The sequence below is a fragment of the Nesoenas mayeri genome (assembly GCF_963082525.1).
Source record: "Nesoenas mayeri genome assembly, chromosome: 10".
NCBI lineage: Eukaryota > Metazoa > Chordata > Aves > Columbiformes > Columbidae > Nesoenas > Nesoenas mayeri.
This window is the reverse complement of record NC_137560.1, coordinates 22,940,776-22,963,535: the sequence shown is the minus strand read 5'-3', so window position 1 is coordinate 22,963,535 and position 22,760 is coordinate 22,940,776. Positions and strand designations below refer to the sequence as shown.

General features: G+C 45.1%; 3 protein-coding genes across 3 annotated transcripts in view; 1 reads left to right on the top strand and 2 right to left on the bottom strand.

Moving 5' to 3' along the window:
• Positions 1-7,423, bottom strand: part of DNAH12 (dynein axonemal heavy chain 12) — a 56,980-nt gene extending 49,557 nt beyond the window's left edge. Inside the window, exons 1-8 of the mRNA XM_080350783.1 lie at positions 7,065-7,423; positions 4,856-5,019; positions 3,779-3,869; positions 3,470-3,496; positions 2,412-2,601; positions 2,034-2,109; positions 991-1,149; positions 123-318 (exon numbers count right to left, since the gene is read on the bottom strand). Coding sequence (XP_080206909.1) covers positions 123-318; positions 991-1,149; positions 2,034-2,109; positions 2,412-2,601; positions 3,470-3,496; positions 3,779-3,869; positions 4,856-5,019 — 903 coding nt within the window. The 5' untranslated portion in view covers positions 7,065-7,423. The remainder of the gene's footprint in view (positions 1-122; positions 319-990; positions 1,150-2,033; positions 2,110-2,411; positions 2,602-3,469; positions 3,497-3,778; positions 3,870-4,855; positions 5,020-7,064) is intronic.
• A 517-nt stretch (positions 7,424-7,940) lies between these two features.
• PDE12 (phosphodiesterase 12) lies at positions 7,941-12,389 on the top strand. Its single transcript, XM_080350734.1, has 3 exons — positions 7,941-9,213; positions 10,245-10,323; positions 11,054-12,389. Exons 1-3 carry the CDS (start codon positions 7,960-7,962, stop codon positions 11,494-11,496), a joined length of 1,776 nt encoding a protein of 591 aa, XP_080206860.1. The 5' UTR covers positions 7,941-7,959; the 3' UTR covers positions 11,497-12,389.
• Positions 12,390-13,240: 851 nt separating this feature from the next.
• Positions 13,241-22,423, bottom strand: ARF4 (ARF GTPase 4). Its single transcript, XM_080350722.1, has 6 exons — positions 22,084-22,423; positions 17,162-17,242; positions 16,600-16,709; positions 15,454-15,525; positions 14,954-15,079; positions 13,241-14,191 (listed from the first exon to the last, which is right to left on the bottom strand). The coding sequence occupies exons 1-6, from the start codon at positions 22,148-22,150 to the stop codon at positions 14,105-14,107; spliced, it is 543 nt and encodes a 180-aa protein (XP_080206848.1). The 5' UTR covers positions 22,151-22,423; the 3' UTR covers positions 13,241-14,104.
• Between the last annotated feature and the right edge of the window lie 337 nt (positions 22,424-22,760).

Genomic DNA, 22,760 nt, shown 5'->3' with positions numbered 1-22,760 from the left:
TACTACTTGATTGGATTTTATGCACCAGATGGCTAAACAGGCCCCATATCATACAGTGTGCTGACCCATGAAAATCACTTAAATTTCACATTAAGTTCATCATGAAGAGGAAAGATTTTTACCTGATTAGACATTAGCGTATCCACACATCTATAAAAGGAGTCTGTCTGATCCGGCTTCACACCCTTCAACACCTCCTGCTGAGTGAAGAGACTGATGACTTTCTGATACCATGTATTCAATAGCTTCTCTGCCGATTTCGAACAGCATAGAGAGACGTCAGTCTTGAGAGAGTCACAGTCAACTGGCCCTTTCAATCTAGAAAATAAATGACAAGCAACTTCATAAACAACATTAAAAACACCGTGGAGTAAAGTCACAGTAATCTATACTGTATTTCAAACCCATTCTTTTTTAGCAGAAAGCACAGTGTGAACCTAAGCGTCACTTCTGTAGACTTCAATGAGGAAAAAAATATCACAAACCCAAGAAATAAAGATCAGTTACCAGAAAAAAAAATGAGGGAAAATATATATTTTTTAAAGTTATGAAAATGAAAAGTTCGAAGATTAAAAATAGAATTCAGCTGATGAAAATCAGCAAGAAATTTGATCTTCAGGGCTAGTTCACAACTCCCTACAGATACTAAGACTACTAGAAGTCAATTTTTCAAATGCTACTTTGATCAGACTTCTATGGGGATCACGGCATTAAGATTAAATAAATAATCTTTACAGAATTAAAGGCAAAACATATGTCAAAAGGGCTAATACTACCAGCAATTTGAGCAGCAATAAAATATTTATACACAACAGAGAAAAGAAAAGGTAAATGTTTCATAACACAAAGTAACCTACTAAAAGAACAATAAATGACACATTGAAGAAATTTATTATATGAAAAACATGATAAAAAATAGAATTGAACAAACTGTTCTTTAGCAGCTTCAAAAACCTATACAAGTTAATAATGCACCAAAACAGACTTTACCTGACACTTGACAAATCCACTATAAGAGTAGTAGAGAATGCTGCATAGCCAAACTCCAGTAAAGTTTTCATTGTGGGATGGAGAATGTGCAGCTTGGAAAGGATTTGCTTTTTTGCTCGGATAAAATTGTTATGCCATGGACTAGAAAAATCCAGGCCTCTGGAGAGAAAAACATACAAACAAAAACCCATCACACAACAAAAAATGAACAAACCAACCACAACAAAACAAACAAACCAAAAGTTAAGAGCTCAAGCAATACTTGAATAAAACATTCTTGCATATAAAAAGTGGTATTAAAAAGCTGTCTCCCTAACACGACTAGTTATTTAAGTGTCATACACATATCCTCAATATGACAGAGTGGAAACCATACTCTGTCTGATCAGCCATGTTTTACACTCCAGAGTATTTTCAGATCACTTGCTTTTCCTGAAACTCTTTCAACATAAACTTCTAACTTCACCAACTGCTAACAGCATTTATACATCAGTATTTAGAAGGCACACATTCTGATGCTTTAGCAACTTATGCAGTTCAGATAACTATATTTTGTCTACTCAGATTCCTCTTCTATTTTGGCAGAGCACAATAACCTTTCCCTGGGTCTCAAGGTTTCAGCTCATGACAGCCAGGTCATAGGAAAGCTTGGCATTAGCTGCAGTTTCAGCATATTAACGTACTGCACAGTGCTGCTGTGTGCCAGCAAACTGCCCTAGACGCACACGCTTCATTCCAGGGGTGCCTGCAATACAGCTTTAGTGTCTGGGCACTCAGAGCCAGCAGTGTCATTTGCAGTCATCAGTGTTACTCTGTGTAACTGTAACTACACCAATAAAGCACTATCAGTGTTAAAACTTTGTAAAGCAATCAGATGTAAGACACTCAAATATAAGATCCACTACAGACAGAAAAAAAGTCTCATTAAGGGACTCTAGAATTAGTATTGTGCCATAACTCTCTTCATGAAGCTCAACAAGAATTTCACTCATGCAACTGAGTGCGTTTTGCCAGTGGGTTATTTGCGAACTTAATCCACTCACACTGGCAATGCAGGCAAAGGTGCCTCCTCTTCATCCTCAAGTCCTTCTATGTCTGGTTTAACAAGAACACTGCGCACTAGAAAAAGATATATAAATATATGAACATCAGAAGAAAATTAAGCCATATTCAATAGGCACTGTACTTCCTCGGTCTTTCTCCAGGTTGAACCAAGTGCATAGTAGGATGCAAAGGTAACTGCATCATCCAAGTCTTCAAAATACATTCTCCCAATATAGTCTTACATCAAATTAACTAAACATGTTAAAGACTTAATGAAATAAGGTCATTATTTTCACTGGGAGAACATGGAACTGTTAATAATATATTTAAATATATTAATACACTAATATTAATGTAGTGTAGTTTCTCGTACTTACCCATATATCTTTTCATGCTCTTTTCATAATCACTTATTACCTCCCCCAAAAGCTTTTCAGTCAACAGCTGCTGATCTTTGCCTTCCATGAGTGACTGTGGCACCAGTCTGAGCATGGACATCAGCCACTGCTGCTGAATGGGAGCCATCTGATTACTTTGCACACACTTCTTCATAAAGAGATACCTTTCCTGGAAGGACAACATTGCCAGAAGTCTAATAATTGGTTATGTAAATATTTTTGCATTAGGCTTGACAATTAAGTCTCTTTATTCACCATGGTTAGTAAAAATGGTCTCCCTGTCTCACTGCTTAAATACAAAATATTGTACTTTTTAGTATGGCATCTTCCTCAGTTGTCTGCTGAAGTTTATGGCCCACAATAAAACAGGTCAGAAGTTCACGTTACTACTCCTGGGACAAACATTTACCTGGCAAAACCTACGCACAAATAGTGGTTTGTGTTTTGTTTTTTAGTGGTGGTTTGGTTTGTTTTCCCCCAAAGAAACAGGTATTTATGATTCTGAGTGATATGTTTGTTATAAAACAAAAAGGGATCTGAATCTCATTGGTGTTCAGAATGAGTTGATCTAACATTGGCTTGGAAACATGGATGTTCCCTTAAGCTACTTAGTATAAATATTTTAAGGCTAATAAAGTGTTTCTTAGAAATAGTATGTTATTTTAAAACTATATACGAATTCCAGGATGTGTACATGTTCTTCAAATCAGGCAAATAATGTCAAAGACTACATTTTGTACAGGCTAAAGTACAATCTGTGACCTCAAATGAAAAAAGTCTGAAGCCTGTTAGATTATTTTCTATGTAATGGTCTTTAAGGTTAGATGAAAGCTTAAATTACTGATAGACATACTTTCTGTAAAAGAAAAATACTTTCCTTCTATTGGACCACAAGATTATTGTTTGGCTTCCTGTTCCATTTTCCCCACAAGAAGACTGTTTAACCGCCATTAATTCCACATAACATACTCAACCCCTTTGAATAAACGCCATTCACTCTTCTACTCTAAAAAGTCAGAAGAAAGAACTTGACTCACTCTTTGTTGTTTTTGCTCACTGTTCATCTGTATAAAAAGGAACAGAAAATTCCAATGTATTAACATGCAAACAAAAAAACCCATAGAAATATAAGATTTAACAAATATTCTTTCTAAATAAAAAGCTTATTCCGTAGATATACAGGTATTGATTTCAGTTGGATTACTTGAGCATATAAATACATTTATGAGTTATTAAGAATGGAGTAAGTAGCTTTAAGTAAATACTATGTAGTAAGAAGCCTATATGCCCCAATAACAAAGAACGAAATAGGCAACAGCTGAAGTATTAACAAAATATTTTCTCACAGTGGAAGGCAGCTCTGGGATGGGGGGTACAGGATCTCTGTGATCTCTTTTTTCCATGGATATGTGATAGTTTTTCAAAGCCCGATCAATTCTGAAGGAAAGCATGGAATCAGAAGTGCAGCAAATCGACTAATAACATATTAAAAATAATGCTACCACTTTAATTGATGCAACCTGTTTTTTCATGTTTACCAGCTCTTTGATCACTAAAAGGCAAGGCTGCCCTTGTGTACTCTGTCTTCACTTATACAAAGAGCCACACTCATCCTGACCACAATCACAACAAATCCATGCCTTGATCCACCTCACCCAATTGCCTAGTGATGCTGTTAGGATTCATCTTACTTCTCCTCAAACAACTACAACAGATCTTGTCTGACTATACTACCAAAAGTTCAGAACAAAAGTCCTAAAGCTGCTTAAGAAAGACCAGCTCTTTTTCACGGCCCAGGGTTATAAATTGCTACATAACTATGGGAAAATTTTAAATAGTTAATGTTGGCATGTCCTACTGACCTTATGCATTAAACCATTTCAGTCCGTCCTTGCACAGAGTATTTCAGCCTTATCTCAATGTAACTCAGCCAAAAACTCCCAAGTGGAAGTTAGGCGGCCGGTTTCGAGTACACACTCCAATCATTACTACATGAGACCTTGTTTAAAAGACAGTTCACTTTGTACAAAAATGTAACTGAATCAACATTCCAGCAGAATGTTCGCTGTTTGTCAGATGGTTGGTCAGCAGCCATCTTAGCACACAGTACCTCATCACTACAACATAGTTGACATCTTCTGCATGCTGAACCCCTGCTGTCTAAAAAAGGCACTCTGCTGCAGGTATTGCTCAACAACAGACATACCTTAAGCAAATTTTGAGTGCTGTTAGAGAAAAAATATTAGAGATTCCATCAAATGTTCTTATAGTATTAATGATTTTAGATGGAAGGCGTTCAGCACTGCAATAGTGACGTCAAAACCCTCTACTTTTAACAAACACCATTATTATTTCTCAGTTGACAAATGTGCAATGTTTTTTTCATTTGAAATTCAACATTTATTGAATTACATTAAACTCACAGTAACTGCTTAAGTATCTTTTGCTCTTTATTGCATCTTCGATGTGTCAATAGTTTCTTCTGTGATGGTGTCAGATCAGATGTGACTGATGAAGGTAAAACAATGGGAAGAAACAAAGTTCTCAAAGTCTTTTCATTGGAAGGTGCTCCACTTGAGTGCGCCATCTAAAACCATGACAAAAACAAGACTCCAGAATGCAATTCATCCTGTCCAGAAAGCAGTTTAGCAGATGCATGCATGAAGTTGAATTTGCTTAAGTTGTAAAATGAGGTAGCCTCGGGGATTTCCACAACCTAAGTATGAAAGTTTAGCTTTCAGGAAACAGAAAACCACTGTATATGCTAAACTGTCAAAGTTCAACAGAAAGCGCGTACAAACAAAGCCTACAATAATAAAACATGATGGTACAGTTCTATTAACTCAAGATGAGCACACTGCATAAAAGTAAAGTTCTATTACAAATCTCTTTAAGTGCAAATCTACCAGCTGTACACAGCACAGAAGACACCAGACAAACGGCCTATTAACCCCCCCAGCAGACAGGTCCTGTTCCAGGCACATTTCCTGTTCTATTCCATACATGGAAAACTACCAAACACCATGATCACCTTGTAAAAATCAGTGTAAAACCGCAGACTATTCAGAAATAATTTTGTGATGCTAAAAGCCTTGTGGCAAACCTAGCAGGCTGCTTGACAACTCTGTCTTGTATTTAAACATATATTCCCTCAACGGCCCCTAGTGACAGCATTTTATATATTCACCTAAGGCAGCGCAGGGCACAATTTCATTTCAACTGCCTGTGTTTATCTGAGCTACCGGAACACGTGTCTCTGTAAATATCAAGCACTTTTCTATGCTGCAGAAACTCTGGGTTCTCTAGATAATATTCACTTACCGTATGCCAAGGACTGCATCGGCTTAGCAAGGCTAAGCTGAACAAAGACTGAGATTACTAAAATGAAAAAGGCAAGCAAGCTTTTAATGTGGCTAAGTGGATGTGCCTAACCTTGGCTTGCAGATGCAGATTCCCAGTGAAAAGGTTTGCAATTTGGTGGGGCAGATATGGGATTCAAGCGAAACAGATGGGAGGTTTGGTTGCCACCACGCTTGTGGGTAGTTGGGCTGTGCAATAGGAAAGTGGTGACACGTGTGGGTTTGACGCAGAAATCCTATTTCTGGAGATGGAGATGTGGAGCAGCTAATCGGGTAACCATAGTTGAAGATACTTGGCAACCAAAGTTTGATAATTACCTTGTAGAAAGACAGAAAACGAAACCCCAAAAACTAAACCAAACAAACAAAAAGGAAGGAAAATAAAGAAAAAACCCTGTGATATGAGTGCACTTAGGTTCACTAAAACACTATCTTTCTACAGTAGATTAAGTCTTGCCTGTGGCTATGTATGGCTATCCCAAAGGGCTCACGGTAGGGTTGCCCTGGAAACGCGACGCACAAACTCGCAACTGCCATTCAACAGGTTCTGAGAGAGGAACAGAAAGACAAAGCTACTTCCTAAATTAGCGGCATATCCTAGAAATGAATTGAAACGGGTGGTGGTGGAGGCATCACAAGAAAAATTATCTAAGGAGAGCCGTGACGGTGTGCCAGCCTGCCGGCGCGGGGGAACCGCAGGCCCGGCCCCTGCGGCCGCCCCAGGCCCACCGAGAGCCGCGCCGCCCTCACCTCTCCCGGCGCCGCGGTCCCGGGGGCTCCGCACAGGACGGCGGCGCCGAGGCGGCTCCGCACAACAACGCGGTTGCCACGGAGCCGAGTGGGCGGACGGGGCGATGCGGGGCTCGGGAAAGCGGGGCTCCTCGGTGTCCCCCTGCCCTGGCGCCCTCTCAACCGCCACGGACACCCCAAGGCGTCGAGGCCACCGCAGCACCCGCGGGGCTCGAATCACCAGCCCTTCGCGCCCTTCGCACCCGCGGGCACCCCCACGGCCTTTCCCGGCTCCCAGGTGCTTGTCCATCAAGCCACTAATTTCACGGGCAAAGCTTTAATCACCTCTCCAGCCCGCAGAACAAACATCTCCACTGAAGATAAAACACCGCACTGGCCTGGAAAGGGAGTTGTGCCGGCCGAGACCCGACTGTTAACAAGGTGCACCTGCCAAATTAGAATGCTCAGCCTACACAGAAAGAGTGCTTGTACTATCCAGATCATTAATATACTCTTGTGATAAAAATACTTGGAAAAATCTTACCTTTCTTTTCCTAGTCTGCCAGAGGGCTCAATACAACTCTCAGCAGGTCACTAGGTCTCTTTGCTCCAGCGCTCTGCCTGCACGGAGCGGGTAAAAACCTTCTTGTTCCAGACGACAGCAAGAATGCTGGAGGAATCACAACAGCTTCATGCGTCAGATAGCTGTTGCTAAGCTTCTACGCTTTGTAAAACTATAAATGGAAATTCTAAGCAATTCCAGAGATTTACTACCCACTTGCCCACATTTGACAAAGACACTTTGAAATCCTAATTTTACATCTGTGTGGGCAGAGCTCCGAGTAGAGACTGCAAGAGCAGCTGCGGGGAGTTTTAGACACGGTTTACAAAGTCCGGGCCACCTCCCTAAGACATTTTAGCGGCCCAGGACCATTCGGCTTGAAGTTCCAATACGGAACGTTTTCTCAGAAACGGAAAAACAAAAACAAATCCTAAGCCCTTAGTATCGAGATATTAATCCCTAAGCAGCTTGCACCCATCTGCGCGTTATGTGGGCAACTAACCCCCTTTCCGACAGCCGTCTGCCAGGGGACGTGGGAGCTTTCCTGAGGAGACGGGTGTCGCTGCTGAGGGAACAAACCCCGCTGTTTCTCCAGCCCGTCTCGCCCCGTGCGGGCGGGTTAATCGCTGAGAAATGGGTCAAAAACACAGGAGAGAGAGAAAGAGAGAGAGCAAAGCGGCGGCGGCACCACCTCAGCCGCGCTGAGGCGATAACGCTCCCGCGCGGCGGCAACGGACCAAGCGCGAGCTGCGACCGTTGGCTGCGCCGCGCGAGCAGCGCCGGTTGGGGGCGTAGCTCCGCCCACCCCCGCGAGGAGCCGGCGCGACTCGTCACTTCCGGTCGCGCCTTTCGGAAGCGGGACCCGGGCGCCGGCCCCATGTGGCAGCGACTCCGCTCCGCCCTCCGGAGGCTCCGCGGCTCGGCCGCCGCCTCCCCGGCCGGCGGGGATCGCCCGCCCGCCCGCGCCATGGAGCGGGCCGTGGTGCGCTGCGTGCCCTCCGAGCCCAAGCTGAGCCTGCGGTTCGTGCTCCCCGACGGCAGCGCCAAGCACATGCAGCGGGACCAGGCGGAGCCGCTGGGCCGGGCGCTGGCCCGCATCGCCACCAACGCCGCCAAGGGCCCTACCAAGGCGGCCAAGAAGAGCAAGAAGACGCGGGCGGAGGGCGGCCCGGCGGGGGAGGCCGCGGCGCTGCCGGACGTGCGGCTGTTCTCCCGGGACGGGGCGGCGGTGGGCGCGGAGGTGCCGAACGCGGCGGCCTGGCAGGACGGCTCGGTGCTGCACATCGGGGCCGCGCGGTACCGCGTGGAGCGCAACCCGCCCGCGCTCACCGAGCTGCAGCTGCCGCGCTCGCTGCTCGCCGGCTTCCCCGTGTGCCCCAAGGTGAGCGCCGAGTTCGCCGCCCCGGAGCACTGCCTGTTCCGCTGGTACCGCGAGCGGCGGCCCGGGCCCGGCGGGGAGGCGGCGGGGAGCGAGGCCGGGCCGGACTGGGTGGAGGCGGCGGCCGCCGAGCGCGTTTTCACGCCGTCCAACGCGCTGGTGGGGCTGCGGCTGAAGCTGCGCTGCACGCCCGGGGACGGGGCGCAGCGCTACGGGCCGCCCTGCGAGGTGGAGAGCAGCGGGCCCGTGGAGGCCGGGCCCGGCGCCTGCACCTTCGACCCCCGGCACCTCTACACCGGCAAGGTCTGCGGGGACCGCGCCGTGCGCGCCGTCTCTTACAACATCCTGGCCGACACCTACGCCCAGACCGAGTTCTCCCGCACCGTGCTCTACCCCTACTGCGCCCCGTACGCCCTGGAGCTCGACTACCGGCAGAACCTCCTCAAGAAGGAGCTGGCGGGTTACAACGCCGACCTCATCTGCCTGCAAGAGGTGGATAAGTCTGTGTTCGTGGACAGCTTGGCTCCGGCCCTGGATGCTTTTGGACTCGAAGGGCTGTTCAAGATCAAGGAGAAGCAGCACGAAGGCCTGGCCACTTTCTACCGCAGGGCCAAGTTCAGCCTCCTCAGCCAGCACGACATAGCGTTCAGCGACGCGCTGCTCTCGGACCCGCTGCACAAGGAGTTGTGCGATAGGCTCGCCAAGTACCCCCTGGTGCAGGAGAAGGTGCTGCAGAGATCATCTGTGCTGCAGGTACCGCCTCTTACGTGTGTTCTGCATCTTTCCTTCCCCTCGCGCTTCCCGCTGGCAGGTGCAGCCACGCTGGGTTTGCTGAACGTCAAACATACGTAACGGTGATACCTTCTCTGTTGGCCAGGGTAATGAATAGAGCAGAACAGCAGCTTAGGAGAAAGAACAAGATATTGAGACTTTTCTGAACTGGGTATATGGAATTAGCAAAATTTGGTAAAAAAAGGCAAAATTATTCTCTTTAAGATGAACCTCTGTTGAGGTTCTGGGCCACGGTTTGATTCATGGTTGGTGGTGTTGGCTGCCAAGCTTTTCATTCCTTCCTTACTCTCATGTGTCAGAATATGTATTTGATAAAACCTAAATCTTGTAAATCAGTTGTAAATGAGATTAAGTTATTTTCGCTTGCCTTAATGATGCCACTACACAAAGTGACAGTAGGGAGAGAAATACAGTTGGATGAGTTTGTGAGCGTATTGATGCTGGTGGGTTTGTGTAACTGCAGATGTGTAAGATCAACATCTGTGTCAGGAATTTCAGAGACGCTCATTGGTGAGTTTCCTGCTCATGGACTGAGTAGGACTAACGAGTGGCCCTTGATGACTGAAATCACCTCTGAATGTGCGTTCAGTTTAACCACTAGGCAATGCTGGTTTGCTTGCTGAAACCAGAGATACAGCTCCAATTCTGTTGCAGAGGTGGGAGAATAGAAAATAAAAGTACTTAAGAATGGTACAGCATTAGGAACATCTCATGAAAAAATATGGAATGGATTGAAGGAAAGAATATGGCCAAACCAGATGCTTATTAACAAAAAGAATGTTTGTCAAATACCTGGATGTATTGATAATGTTGGATATATATTTATTGGCTGATACTCAGACCAGATAAATAGACTTGAATTAGGAGCTGTACTGTTTATCAGTTATAAGTGTCAGTTCCTGGAGCTGGATTGCCATAAAGGCATAAGCATTTTAAAAATATATATAACCTCTTCATTTAAGGCTTATCAAAGATTGCTTTTGCTCTTGAAGGTTTCAGTTCTTCAGTCTACAACCGATCCTTCCAGGAAGATCTGTGTAGCCAATACCCATCTCTACTGGCACCCAAAAGGTAATTTTGTCATGTTCCTGTATGTAGGATAACTGGGTTTGTAAAGGTTTTTGTCCTTCCTGGGGAGAACAGATTTCCCCCCGCTCTTTTGCAGCTGTAACCTTTTCTTCTGGAGTGCAGGGTTTCCTGCCTTGCTTCTCGTCTGGATGCATCAAGCCAGGCTGCTGTGTCTGATTGTTTATTTCTTCATTTTCCTTAAGAGTCTGATTGTTGTAGTCTGCCTGGAAGTCAGTAAAATGCAGCTGAGAACAAGTCATGTTACACACAATTTGCACACAGAGCAGACCGTAAAACAGAGCTGGCTTTGTGCGTGCTCATGGCTTCCCCGTCTGCTGTACCTGGAGGACGTACACTGGGGTATTGCCAGAACGGCAAACACATCGGGCTACAGGAGCTTTTAGATGAGATTATCCTCTTAAATCAGTCTTGGTTTGGTTCTGTGCCTTGTAGGAACACTTATGATGGTTCCCCCCCAATGGAAAGCTGCTGTGATGTTCACAGTTCAGAGTTCTTGCATGTGCGTTTAAATTAAATCATTACCACTCTAAAACCTTCATAGTCACAAACTTAAAGACTTCTTTATTTATGAAAACGATTCTAAAGTCTAGTGCACAGAAACCTTGCAATGAGATCACTGTTTCAGAGCTGTGCAGGGAAGGTGCCTAAAGAGCAACTTGGAAAATTCCTCCAGTGTTACTGTGAAGCATTTAACAGGTTTTTATATTCGTAGGTGGGAACATCCGTCTCATCCAAATCGCTGTAGCCTTGTCTCACATCAGGCACGTAGCGTGCGATTTGTATCCCGGCATTCCCATCGTATTCTGCGGAGACTTCAACAGCACGCCGTCGTCGGGCACGTACAGCTTCATCAGCAGCGGCCGCGTCACCGAGGACCACGAGGACTGGGGCTCCAGCGGCGAGGACGAGCGGTGCAGCATGGCGCTGCGCCACCCCTTCCAGCTGCTCAGCGCCTGCGGGGAGCCCGCCTACACCAACTACGTGGGGGGGTTCCACGGGTGCCTGGACTACATTTTCATCGACAGAACCGCTCTGGAGGTTGAACAGGTCATTCCGCTGCCCACTCATGAAGAAGTCACAACACATCAGGCTTTGCCAAGCGTTTCGCATCCTTCTGATCATATAGCACTAGTGTGTGACTTGAAGTGGAAATAAATGGGCTCTTACATGGTGCTTTTTGAGGTTTTCAAATGGAATTGAACTGAGGTTACACCCTGGCTTGTACGCTACCAAAAGGGAAGTCAGAACAATTACTGAAAAGTTCATGTGTTTAATGGTTCTACTGAGTATTATCACACTGCTCAGAATATTTGCATGACTTTTCCCTTCCCTTTTTATATCCTAGTAAGAAAAAGATATTTAAGACAGGGGGTTTGAAAATTGGATTATCTTATACCTTTTTATTGGTGTTTTTAAAGAATTAAGAATTATTTTGTTAAAATATATTAATTTAATCTGATTTCTGAGAGTGTACAAACTGAACCCTGCTCAATTCCGAACCAAACACAGAACCTGAAAACAAATGGGTTGAGTTATCAACCTCATTGTCATTACTGTCCTGACAATTCTTAAAATTAAATCCAGAAATCGGTGTGTTCACCATTACTTTTTAGTAAGTGGGATGAACAATGTACTTGTACCTACTACCTTCTGAGAAGATGCTCATTAACTGTCAGTGACTGTTTGCAGGGAGATCCAGTGCAGTAGGTTTCTGTGCCTGCATCTTTAAAAAGAAACTCAAGTGACTTACAGACCTTCACCACAATTGTTCTATTTTGTTCCTCTATTGCACACAAAGGCCCAAATTTTTACTAGTGCTTTTACCCACATTTTTTCCTTCTAGAAAGAGCCTCGGCTTCCCTGTTTTCTAAGAGATCATTTGGGTGTGGGGAAATGTGTTTTATCTGTACCGTCATTGAATGTGTTGGAGGGCTTGGATCATTTAACAAGCTTCTTTCCCTGCATCATTGGTCCATGTTAAACAGCATTTGGAAACCATTTCACTAGATCTCCCTCTTTCACCTAATAAAGTTCCCTTTTCAAGGGTCTGTCTTTAGTTACTAGTGTGTGTCGTGGCAAAATGAGTCCAGCCAGGCTGGCAGGAGCTGTGGACCCTACACTCCACAGCTACTCACCTGCACTCACCCAACTCTGTTTTCTACTGAAACCAGGGAGTCACTTTCTTTAGCATATTGCTGAGGGCTGCTGGTCGTGGCTCTTGCGGTGGTACCTGCTGGACTGTGCAATGAAATTGTGCTTCGGGTTCCTAATGACATTAACAGAATATTTCAGTTGGAAGATCAAGCCATACGTGCACCCATGCAGCAGGAGAACACTTTAAAATACCTAGTAGTAGCAGTCTCAAAACCACATTTAATTTAAGTCTTTTATACTACAGAGGTAGAAGGGGCCAGAAACATGGCAGTAGACAGTACCAGTTGCATAGAACTGATTTTTGGGGTGACTATCACCATTCTTATAATCTTGTTCTAGCCACCACCAGGACTGGTGATTCTCCTGCCAGAACCCAGGCTGGTTTCTCAGTGCAGATACAAGCACGAGGCAGACATGCATGCTTTCCAGGCAGTTCCCCTTTGTTTTATTCCACTTTTTGTAACTGTTTTTTTCATATCTGGACATCTTAAAAAGGAATTCTAGAGTTACAACTTCAAAAGACACCTACAGAACTCTCCAAGTAGTGAGGACAGCTGCTCTACTGTACCATAGACAGCTTTGTTGCCCACTTCCCATGTCCTGAATACACAGTCCTGAACAAGAGAAAATCTGAGACTGATGTTCACATTCGAGCTGCAGGAAAGCTCAGTAGAGCGAGGAAGAACAAGTGATTAACCTGCAGGTTAAACTACTTCAGGAATCAAGAAGAGCATACACAGAACTATACATTTTATCATTTTATTAGGAATAATTCCAAGTGGGTTATGAAGAAACTAATCCATTGAGTTTGATGAATTTTCCAAAATTTCTTTATGAAGATATGTTCACCAACAAACAGTAAAACTTCAGCAGAACTATTATACACTGGGCAAAAATAGTCAGGCTGATACCAAAAAGCAACATGCAACATAAAAAAGAGATACAATATAAAGGAAGACAATCTGCTGAATATTAAAAACAACCTCAACATGAGCTCTTCGCAACCAGCACAGAACTATTCTACCCATCAAATCCAATTCACACAAAGGCAAGTTGGGCTGGTAGAACCCAAGGTTTAATGAACTGTTCCTCAGTGCAGTAGATTCGTATAGTGTTTTAGAGCATGTCCTTGGCTGGAACAAGCAGTACTCGGAATTCTTTTTGGCAAGGGAGAGAAATAAATACATACGGAATGCTACATTTATTAAATCAGCAGACTGTCTGAGGAATGAAACAGGGCGTCAGTAAACTAAAAGTAGCGGGGAGAAAAAAATTTAAAACATTAATTTATTTGGGCTCAAAGAGTATTCAAAACAGATTGGAAAGATGTAACAATAACTATATTCAGGCATTTAGGCTAACGAGGGAATAAAATCAGAAGATACACTTTTTCCAAGTTAAGGAGATTTTTTACCCAAGCATATTGCTACCTTTGCAACATGTAGCTCGGTAAACAATAATTGGCAACAAAATAAGTTGAAACGCTGTAAGATCCTGCCCAAATACCAGTTCCAGATACTGTAATAACCAAGATGCAAACTAATTTTGTTGTAACAAGCCTAGACCACTTATATCAAACATGTCCCTGGTGAGAGTCATCCAGTTGGAGTTAACGTTTCGAGAGCTCGTTTGACAGCCAGTCGAGTCCCTCGTACAGACCAGTTCCTTGCGTAGCACAGGTAGCCTGGACATACCACTGTCAACGCAGAACACACACAACATTAAACTTAAAAACTGACAGGAGTGCAAGCTATGTTATCACAGTAGGCAATGCCTGGACACGCTCTAATAGGGTTCTTCAAACACTGCTTTGCACTGTAAGTAGAGTCAATATTGAAGAGATGGTGCTTTCACAAGTTTTGGAAGGTATATATCAGTAGGTGGGATTCAGACACAACCCAAACGCTCAGTGTTGGCCCACAAATGCCAGGACACTGCTTAATGCATCGAGAAACAAATACAGAACTTGCATTTGGTTTATAAGCTGAAAAATAGCTTCTTGTTTTTGGAAGACTGCTCTTCAGGAAATGGACATGGAACTATCTAAATTAACATACTTCTAAAACACCTTGCAGAGATGTAATCTTAGCATGTCGATACAGACATGAAGCGAGTATTAGAGAATGACGGACGGTTTCTGTGAAGCATCCCCACGGAAAGCCCACCACACAGCTTGACAAACACGTCTGAGAGCTGTGTTCAGTGACAACCTGGAATATCTGTATTTTTCCAGGAAAAGGTCAGAGATGAAACACCTGCAAAAGCTGCGCACATTGGATTATACTTCTAAATCACTTACCTTGAACAAGGACCTTAAACTACGTACTACGGAGTTTAATAGCAGGCCCACGCATCTTTCTACAGAAGTAGATGAAAACTTCCCTTTACGATGAGATTATGTTTATGATATATAATTAAGGCAGACGAGAGTTCAGGACCCCGGAGGTTTAGCACTTACAGTTCTGTTACGCAGAGACTGAAGCCCTAGCTTATCTGTCATTTCACTGATTGCCATGGCATTGGGCAGGTCCTGCTTGTTGGCAAACAGCAGCAGCACCGCATCTCGCAGCTCATCCTCCTGGAGCTACGGAAAAAAGCCTCACGTTATTAAATCAGCCCACTTAAGTACTTCAGTTACTTCAACAAGCACTAAAGAAAGCTGAACACTGATTTAAGGATTATAAACACTCATTCTTGCTCATGAAGTCATTAGTAAGTACTTACTGAAATCCAACGAGTACCCAAAAGAACATCTCCTACAAGTAAGATGTTTGTTCTTCATCCGCTGCATTTGTCTTCATGTTTTATGAAGGAATGTTCTGACACATCAGTGGTTCTGAGCTCAAGCTCTACAGAGCTGCAGTCACAACGCTGCGCTATGTGACGCAGAATTACCAGGATATTACCAAAACCATGACCAAGTGTAACAATTACATTTCACACGGTATTGACATTTACCATTTTCTGCAGCTCTTCCGCGGCTTCCTGGATTCTCTCTCTGTCATTGCTGTCTACCACAAAAATGAGGCCCTGTGAGAAGATAGGCAGTTTTAAAAAAAACAATGGAAACATATGGTATTATTTAAAAAAAAATAAACTCTGAATATTGTGACTGTCCCCTCTCTTAGATACGCAAATTTGTCAGAAATCACTGTTTAAGCAATGCAAGATGTTTGTCTGAACAACTACATAATACATTTAAACTGCAAAATAAAGCTAGACCTTCTGAATTAAATAAATATGTCAGTTTATAAATCAGTGCATGACTCAGTTTGCAATAAAAAAAAAGACAAGACACCAGTAGTTTTGGTCTGAAAACCTTACATTTTATCAGTCAGGAAAACAGAAGCATCTTTTAAAAATGTTTTGTAATAGGGCTGAAAAAGGAACTGAACTTCAGTATTACTCTGTTCACAACTGTACTTTGGCAGCTCCTTTTTGTCAATCCAGAGTTCCCTGTTTTCTGCACCAATCACATCCATTACGCTACATAGAAGGTTCTTGGAAACAATTCTATACTCAACATAGAAAACAAAAATCCAGTCCCAAAGTTTCCTGATACTGATAAGCAACACACCTCACTACTTGTCAACTAAAAGAATCGCATTTGTCACCAAAAATGACAATGGTCCCATCAATATGAAGCTGATGCTTTCTAATCAATCAGTAACAAGATCTTGACATTTTTAGATACTCATCGTACTGAATACCCTGACATAGCACAGGAAAGCTGTAGATTTTGAGGCTGATTAGAAAAAAGAATATGCAGAAGGGTGCTTAGCCCACAACATTTCTTACGTATAAGCCAATGCCAGTTCCAATAGATCAAAACACAGATAGAGCAAATTCGGTGAGTTCTCCCCGAACCAACCAGAGGCTCTGGCACATTCCAGAAACCCCGGGATCCCCAACCCTTCCGCCTCAGGACTAGACCCGACCCCTTCAGGGTGACAGATCGGCTTCACCTACAATAAAACCTGGGCAGCCCTTAGAGCCTGCAGGAGTGAGGAGCCTTTCTGACACGAAGGGGCAGAAAACAACTGTCTGTGTATAACACAACCCCAGAAAACAGGCCTTCAATGGTTACCATCTCAGAGCTCCTACCTGCGTGTTCTGGAAATAATGCCTCCAAAGAGGTCTAATTTTATCTTGACCACCAACATCCCAAACTGTGAAACAAATGTTTTTATATTCTACTGTTTCCACGTTAAAACCTAAAAGAAAAAAAAAAGTCAAGCAGTTAGAAATAGTTAACGCTAGTGTTAAAACGTAATTCTAATCATCTTAAAGACAGTTACTACCTAAGTTGTATTTCTCCCAAATTTATATGAAATGACTTATGAGAATTGAATTGCCAGATCGAGAAGAAAATTGACTGAAGGGAAAGAAATAATAAATTAACCAATAAATTTCAGCAAGACTTTGATCCACGTGGTGTTTGGGGAAGTGCTGGTACTTCACTGGGTCCTGTACCCCGAGCTACCGGCCACGTCAGAACGGGATTCTGCTCTGACGCAGTTTTGTTGGGGCAGAACCAGAAACACCACGTTTGCCTTGATTCCTACACTAACAGCAAAGACACAAATCCCTACACTCTTCACAAGCCCGACTCTACAACACAAATTCAGAGTAACAAGAAATAAGATATCGGAATTTGTTATCTTACCAATAGTAGGAATTGTGGTGACAATTTCTCCTAGTTTCAGTTTATAAAGAATAGTTGTCTTACCAGCAGCATCCAAACCAACTAGAATAAACAGAAAACTTGATTTAGTTCACAATATGACAATCATATTTAAGAATACAGAAATATTCCATTTTACATGCAGAGTGCTTTTCTGAGCAGAAAACTTTTCAAACACTCAAATAATTGTTGATATTCTACTTTGTTTCTCCCCATCTCCTCTACCCAGCATCAAGAGAGAATAAGCAATTAGCATTTGTGTTACCTAAGTTTCCTCATTCACTTTGATAGTGTCTTCTAAGGCAGGATGGTTTTAAATGTCCAGGAACCAGCAGCACACAGTTTGTAAGCGATCACGCTTGTTACTTGGCACCCGCGCTGGGGAAGGTCTCGCTCACTCAGTGTTCAGCTACGGCCGGTTTCACACACAACCCAACCTACAGGAGTTGGCTTTATCCACAGAAATCACTCCAGTCTCCCTCATTCTAGCCCCTTGTCCATTTTCCAAATCATTTATTTTGCACTGACAAAGACACAGACGTTAGGACACTCCTGTAGTCCCTCCAGGTATACTCCAAGGGCTGTAACTCTTCTTTGGGATATCACTTTATTCATGGAGATCCACTAGGACACTTTCTTCAGGAGCCTCAACTTTACAGACCTTCTGCACTGAAATTTGCTCTTGTGTTTCTCCAACAAACCTTAAGCTTGCTGGTTTGCAGTGTAAGCTACATGGTAAATATGTAATCCTTACAAAAAAGACCCGAACAAAACAACCCACCACAAACTGGAGCCTCAGAGACATTTTTTGAGAGGCATCACTAATATCACAGGCACACACCGCAGTTCCCTACACCTGCTTGTGCAATTGCTTATTGATGAGTATTTCAGGACACATAAGGGCAACTAAGAACAGAATTCTTTATGTTAGAATCTAACGCTAACACGTAATCCCCTAAATAAACAGTACGTCTATTTGCAAAACTTAAAATAGGAAATAAAATTTTGCCCAAACAAAAATAAAAAACTCCAATAATTAAGTAATACTTGCACAAGAAAACAAATGTTATCCTTGTTTGATAACATTCTTAAGTGCTCTCAGTTAATTTTGTACTTGGTGACCACAATGTATTAAGCTTCAAGTGGTTTGATGACTTGACTATTAATAACAGAACTGTTTCCTCAGCACTGCAATGAAATGGAATTCAAAATTACCTGCTTATTCAGAATGAAACCCAACTCTTAAAAAAACACTCCTCCTCAAGACACAAACTGCTGTTACAGCAAACTAGTTAAAACCCCCTGTCTGTAATTGTCCTACATTCGGATGCTGTGAACAGGATTATACAGGCCAATGCAGCTTCCTTGCTATTGCCACTGCGTGTTAACGACATGGAAGCAGAGGGGAAAAATGAAAGTTGCCATCAAAACTGAAGCTCCTTAAGAGGTGGCAAACTCCCCAAATGCTCAAATTAAAATGTCAGAGTTTTGAGTTTGCTGTTGTGTTGGTCTCTTTTAGAACGACACACAAGCATCAACCAAAAAAATACAGGATGCAGCAGAAGTTTCGCAAGAGCTTGCAAGCCATGAAACTTGTCAATGTGAGCGTTTCCCCAGAGCAGTAACGTGTCAGGAAGCCTTAGAAAACGCTTTACGCGAACTCTGAAAACCTCAAATACACTACCGATACTGAAAACCAATGTTCTTCATAGCACAAAGCTTCAAGTCGAATGCTATTCTCACACAGCTCACAGTTATCACTAGTAGGATGCCTACATCTTCACAAGAAAACATGTATCGCATATATGCATTATATGTGATGGTTTTCCAGTAAATGAACATTAAGATCGTTTAGCAAACCACCAGTTAAAGTTCTACATACAAACTCGTCTCCCACCCTCCAAAACCCCCAAACAGTGATCAGTAGAACAAACCCTGACAGGATTTGTTAAAATTAGCAACCAAAAAGAGATGGTGTCATCTACACAAATGTAGTGTATTTAGGGGTTATACTAAAGATATAGATAACATTAAAAAAAAAAAAAAAAGCTAGTTTCATTTCAAAGAATACACAAATGGTATCGAGAACCATTTGAAGATATGACTCAGAGTTCAGAAATTAGAAACTACTCAAGACTTCTCAGCTCTTCCCCAGTGGAAGCGCTGACCGCCCGGCTCTCGCTCCGCGCCCGGAGCCGCGGCCACCGCGGCGGGTTGGCAGGCGGCGGCGTTAGCTGTGCAAACAGCGCCCAGGGACTGCGGCTGCTCAAATCCGCTCTTATTCGCAGATCTACCCGAGCTGCTGGACTTTGCACCGCGGCAGGTGAGCTCTGGGGACGGGTTTGCTCCTTCTGGCTGCACACCTGGGACAGCGGCTTTTCACTGAGCGGGGGCAACTTCTGCAAATCACCGTCACCCTGTTTTCAAAAACGGCCTCTTTTAGCCAAACTGCAAATCTTATGAAGTCTCAACAAGCAATAGTCATCAAGAGCATAGCCTCCATTCATTCTTCTTGCACCAATTCGCCATGTACTGCTCTTTTTAGAACAAGAAATTCTAGAGCACCAAATCAGATTTAATCTTTTGAGCTGCTAGGAAGTGTAACTACTGCTTTTAGTAGTCCAAGAGTAACCACACGTTCACATTCGCAGTGGAACACTAAATGTCAATCTATGAGCTACTTCCATGCCAGAAAGCTGAAGCTGACTTAATAATCAAGATTAAAACCTAAGTCTTTAACCCCCAAATAATGTAATTTTCCAGTTCCACATTTCACTCCGATCCTGCTGCATTACTGCCCGCTGACAGGGCTGAGGAGCAAGAATCCTGATGTGGGGTATGACAGCAGCGGTACCACAAAGCATTCAGGTAACAAAGTACAAATGAGAAGCACTTGCAACCATTTATCTTTAAACTGAGTCAAACATCCTCTTCCTGTAGCTGGAGAAAACCCACCTCCCAGGCTTTGCGTGGCTGTCACAAGCAGCGTGGTTTCCAGCCCCTCACTCCTCTGAATGTTTTATTCACAGCCTGTCAGGCGCTTCTCAATCTCCAGATCGCAGCTCACCTGGCCCTGGGAACACCCACCCCGTGACCACATCACCTTCCTCATTCACCAGCTTTCCTCGGTGGCTGATTATTAAGCTGCCTTAGTTATCACAGCACAGAGCTGCATTTAAACCACAGATGCAGAAAAACTGAGAACTGACTTCTAAAACAGAACCCACATCAACACCAAGAGATTTTGGTTGTCAGACTGAGACTTCCAAAATTTACTATGGAATAGTGTGTTGCTGCTTCCAAAATGAATATTTCCCATATTCAGAGAAGGGGTGTGGAGGGCAAGCTTCTACTGCATGTAACCGATTCATGACATTCATGTTACAATCAAAAGCCAGCTTAAAGTAAAATTAACAAATCCCAACTTACTACAGGTTTGTATTTCTTCACTTTTACCTTTATACCACTTCTCTCACACAGACACTGTCTCATCCTATAATCAAGCTCATCTGAAGATTTTACTTCATTCATTTCGAGTCATATGAAGAGTCTGGCTGTGAGACAGTCAAATCACCTTCTTGAAACCAACAGATGTACTAAGTTGTCTCGAAGACAAAAATTACTCACGTTATTTTCAAATGGATAAAGCGTCTCTAATTTCAAACAGACAAGATACAATAAAAGTTACCGTGTATGCAATAAAGAATCCTGTCATCACAAAATGTATGGAGAACATGGAACATTATAATTTAAAAAGCTGCATTACTGTGTCTGCTGTGCACACCCAGGCAGCATTAAGGATCAGCATCGTGCCCAGTTTCATGGTCAGCGCCCAGCTCTGTTGCTGGCTACACCAAAATAATCACTTCATGTAAATTTCTTAGGATAAAACACTTCAGTCAATGGCCATGAATCAAGTTCCAGATACTCCAGTAACAGAATTTGAGAAAAATTGGGGGGTTAAGATCTGTTTGTGCACAAATCTTGTGGGGGTGGGCAGGTGGGTGGAAGAGCTGAAGCGGGGGAGGAAATACTGAAGCAGGGTGTGCTGGCTTTGACCTTCTCAACTGTAATCTTGCAGTGACAATCTTCAAGAGCCACTGGCTTCAAACCTTAACACAGTCCATGTCAAGAGAACTGCAACCTAATTATAAATGAATAATTATGAACAGATGGTAAAACTAAGTAAGCACTGGGAAAAAAACAAACAAACAACAGCCTAAAGGGTTTCATGGTTTTGTGCACCAAGTTCGGGAGAATTCAAGTGCACAGATGCTATATTGAAACGCCCTTTCACGAGAGACACAGGCACCGTGGTTACCGAAAATCGGCCATTATAGGGCAGTTTCTTTAGCTCTCGGTGTTGAACACACCCGGCTTTGTCCCGCTCTGTGCGGGCAGCCCCGGTGCCGGGGCAGCCGGGGCGCGAACCCGGGCACGGGCCGCCCCGCTCGGCCCCGCGGGCCCCGGCGGCACCCCCCGCAGTTCCATCTTTGTTCTGCGTTGTGCTCCGGGCCAACGCGAGCGGAAACGCAGGTGCCGGGGGAAGGGGCCGCCCCGGCGGCTCTGCCCTCACTGCCCAGCGCGGCCGCGGCCCCGGCAGCGCGGACCGGGGACAAGGGACCGAGCGGCCGGCGGAGCAGGAAGGGCGGCCACACCGCCATCCCACCCCTTCCCCGCCGCTCCTGCACTTCCCAACGGCCTCGCAGGCCCTGAGGGAGAGGACACAGGGGTGTCCCGGCTCCCACACCCCGGGACGGGACAAACCTCCCCTGCCCGGAGCCCGCGGCCTCCCCTCCCCCACCGCGTCCGTGAGGGAGCGGGCGGGCCCGGCCGGGCTGGGCCAAACGGCTGCGGCCGCCAAGCTCCGGGGGCGGCGGCTGCGCGCCGCGCTCGCCCCTTACCCATGAGGATGCGCATCTGCTTCTTGCCGAAGAGGCGCGAGAAGAGCGAGGAGATGGTGAGGCCCATGGCGGCTGCGGCGGGCGCTGGGCGGCGGCGCAGGCAGCGGGAGAAGTGCGGCGAGCGCCGGGCTGCGCGGCGGATCCCTCCGCGAGCGAGGAGGCGGCCGAGCTGCGGCGTTCGCCCGGCGGCGCCGACTTATAAGGCGCAGGCGGCAGCAAGGACGGCGGAGCTGCTGCTGCGTGACCGGGAAACCTCGCTCGCTCGTTCTGTGCCACGTCACGCTCGCCCCGGCCGCCCGGCTCCAACGCGGACAAAATCACGTCACGCTCGCCACATCCCCCGGCGGCGGCACCGCCCTCCGCCGCACGGCCCGAGCGCCCAACGGCGGCAGGGACTACAACTCCCAGCAGGCACCGCGCCCGCTCCGCGCCCCGCTCGGCCGGGCGGTTGCCGCTAGTGCATGATGGGGGGTGTAGTTGCGGGCGGACATCCGGCCTCGCCGTGGCTTCCGGACGCCCCGGGCGAGGCGGAGCGCGGCATGCCGGGAAGTGTAGGTCCGCCGGGCCGAGCCGCCCCTCAGGCCGGGCCCCGCACCGCCGGGCCCCGCACCCCGGCCCCGGGATTCACCTCACTGCCCGCTGTGCGCAGGCTGAGGCGCCACAGCCAGCACGCTCTC

Excerpts from the sequence above, each read along its gene's own strand:
- ARF4 (XM_080350722.1), bottom strand. The coding sequence starts at position 22,150 with ATGGGCCTCACCATCTCCTCGCTCTTCTCGCGCCTCTTCGGCAAGAAG. Across the intron at positions 17,243-22,083 it reads GCAGATGCGCATCCTCATGG|TTGGTTTGGATGCTGCTGGT; the intron begins GTAAGGGGCGAG and ends TGTTTATTCTAG. Across the intron at positions 16,710-17,161 it reads CACCACAATTCCTACTATTG|GTTTTAACGTGGAAACAGTA; the intron begins GTAAGATAACAA and ends TTTTTCTTTTAG.
- PDE12 (XM_080350734.1), top strand. The coding sequence starts at position 7,960 with ATGTGGCAGCGACTCCGCTCCGCCCTCCGGAGGCTCCGCGGCTCGGCC. Across the intron at positions 9,214-10,244 it reads AGAGATCATCTGTGCTGCAG|GTTTCAGTTCTTCAGTCTAC; the intron begins GTACCGCCTCTT and ends TTGCTCTTGAAG. Across the intron at positions 10,324-11,053 it reads TCTCTACTGGCACCCAAAAG|GTGGGAACATCCGTCTCATC; the intron begins GTAATTTTGTCA and ends TTATATTCGTAG.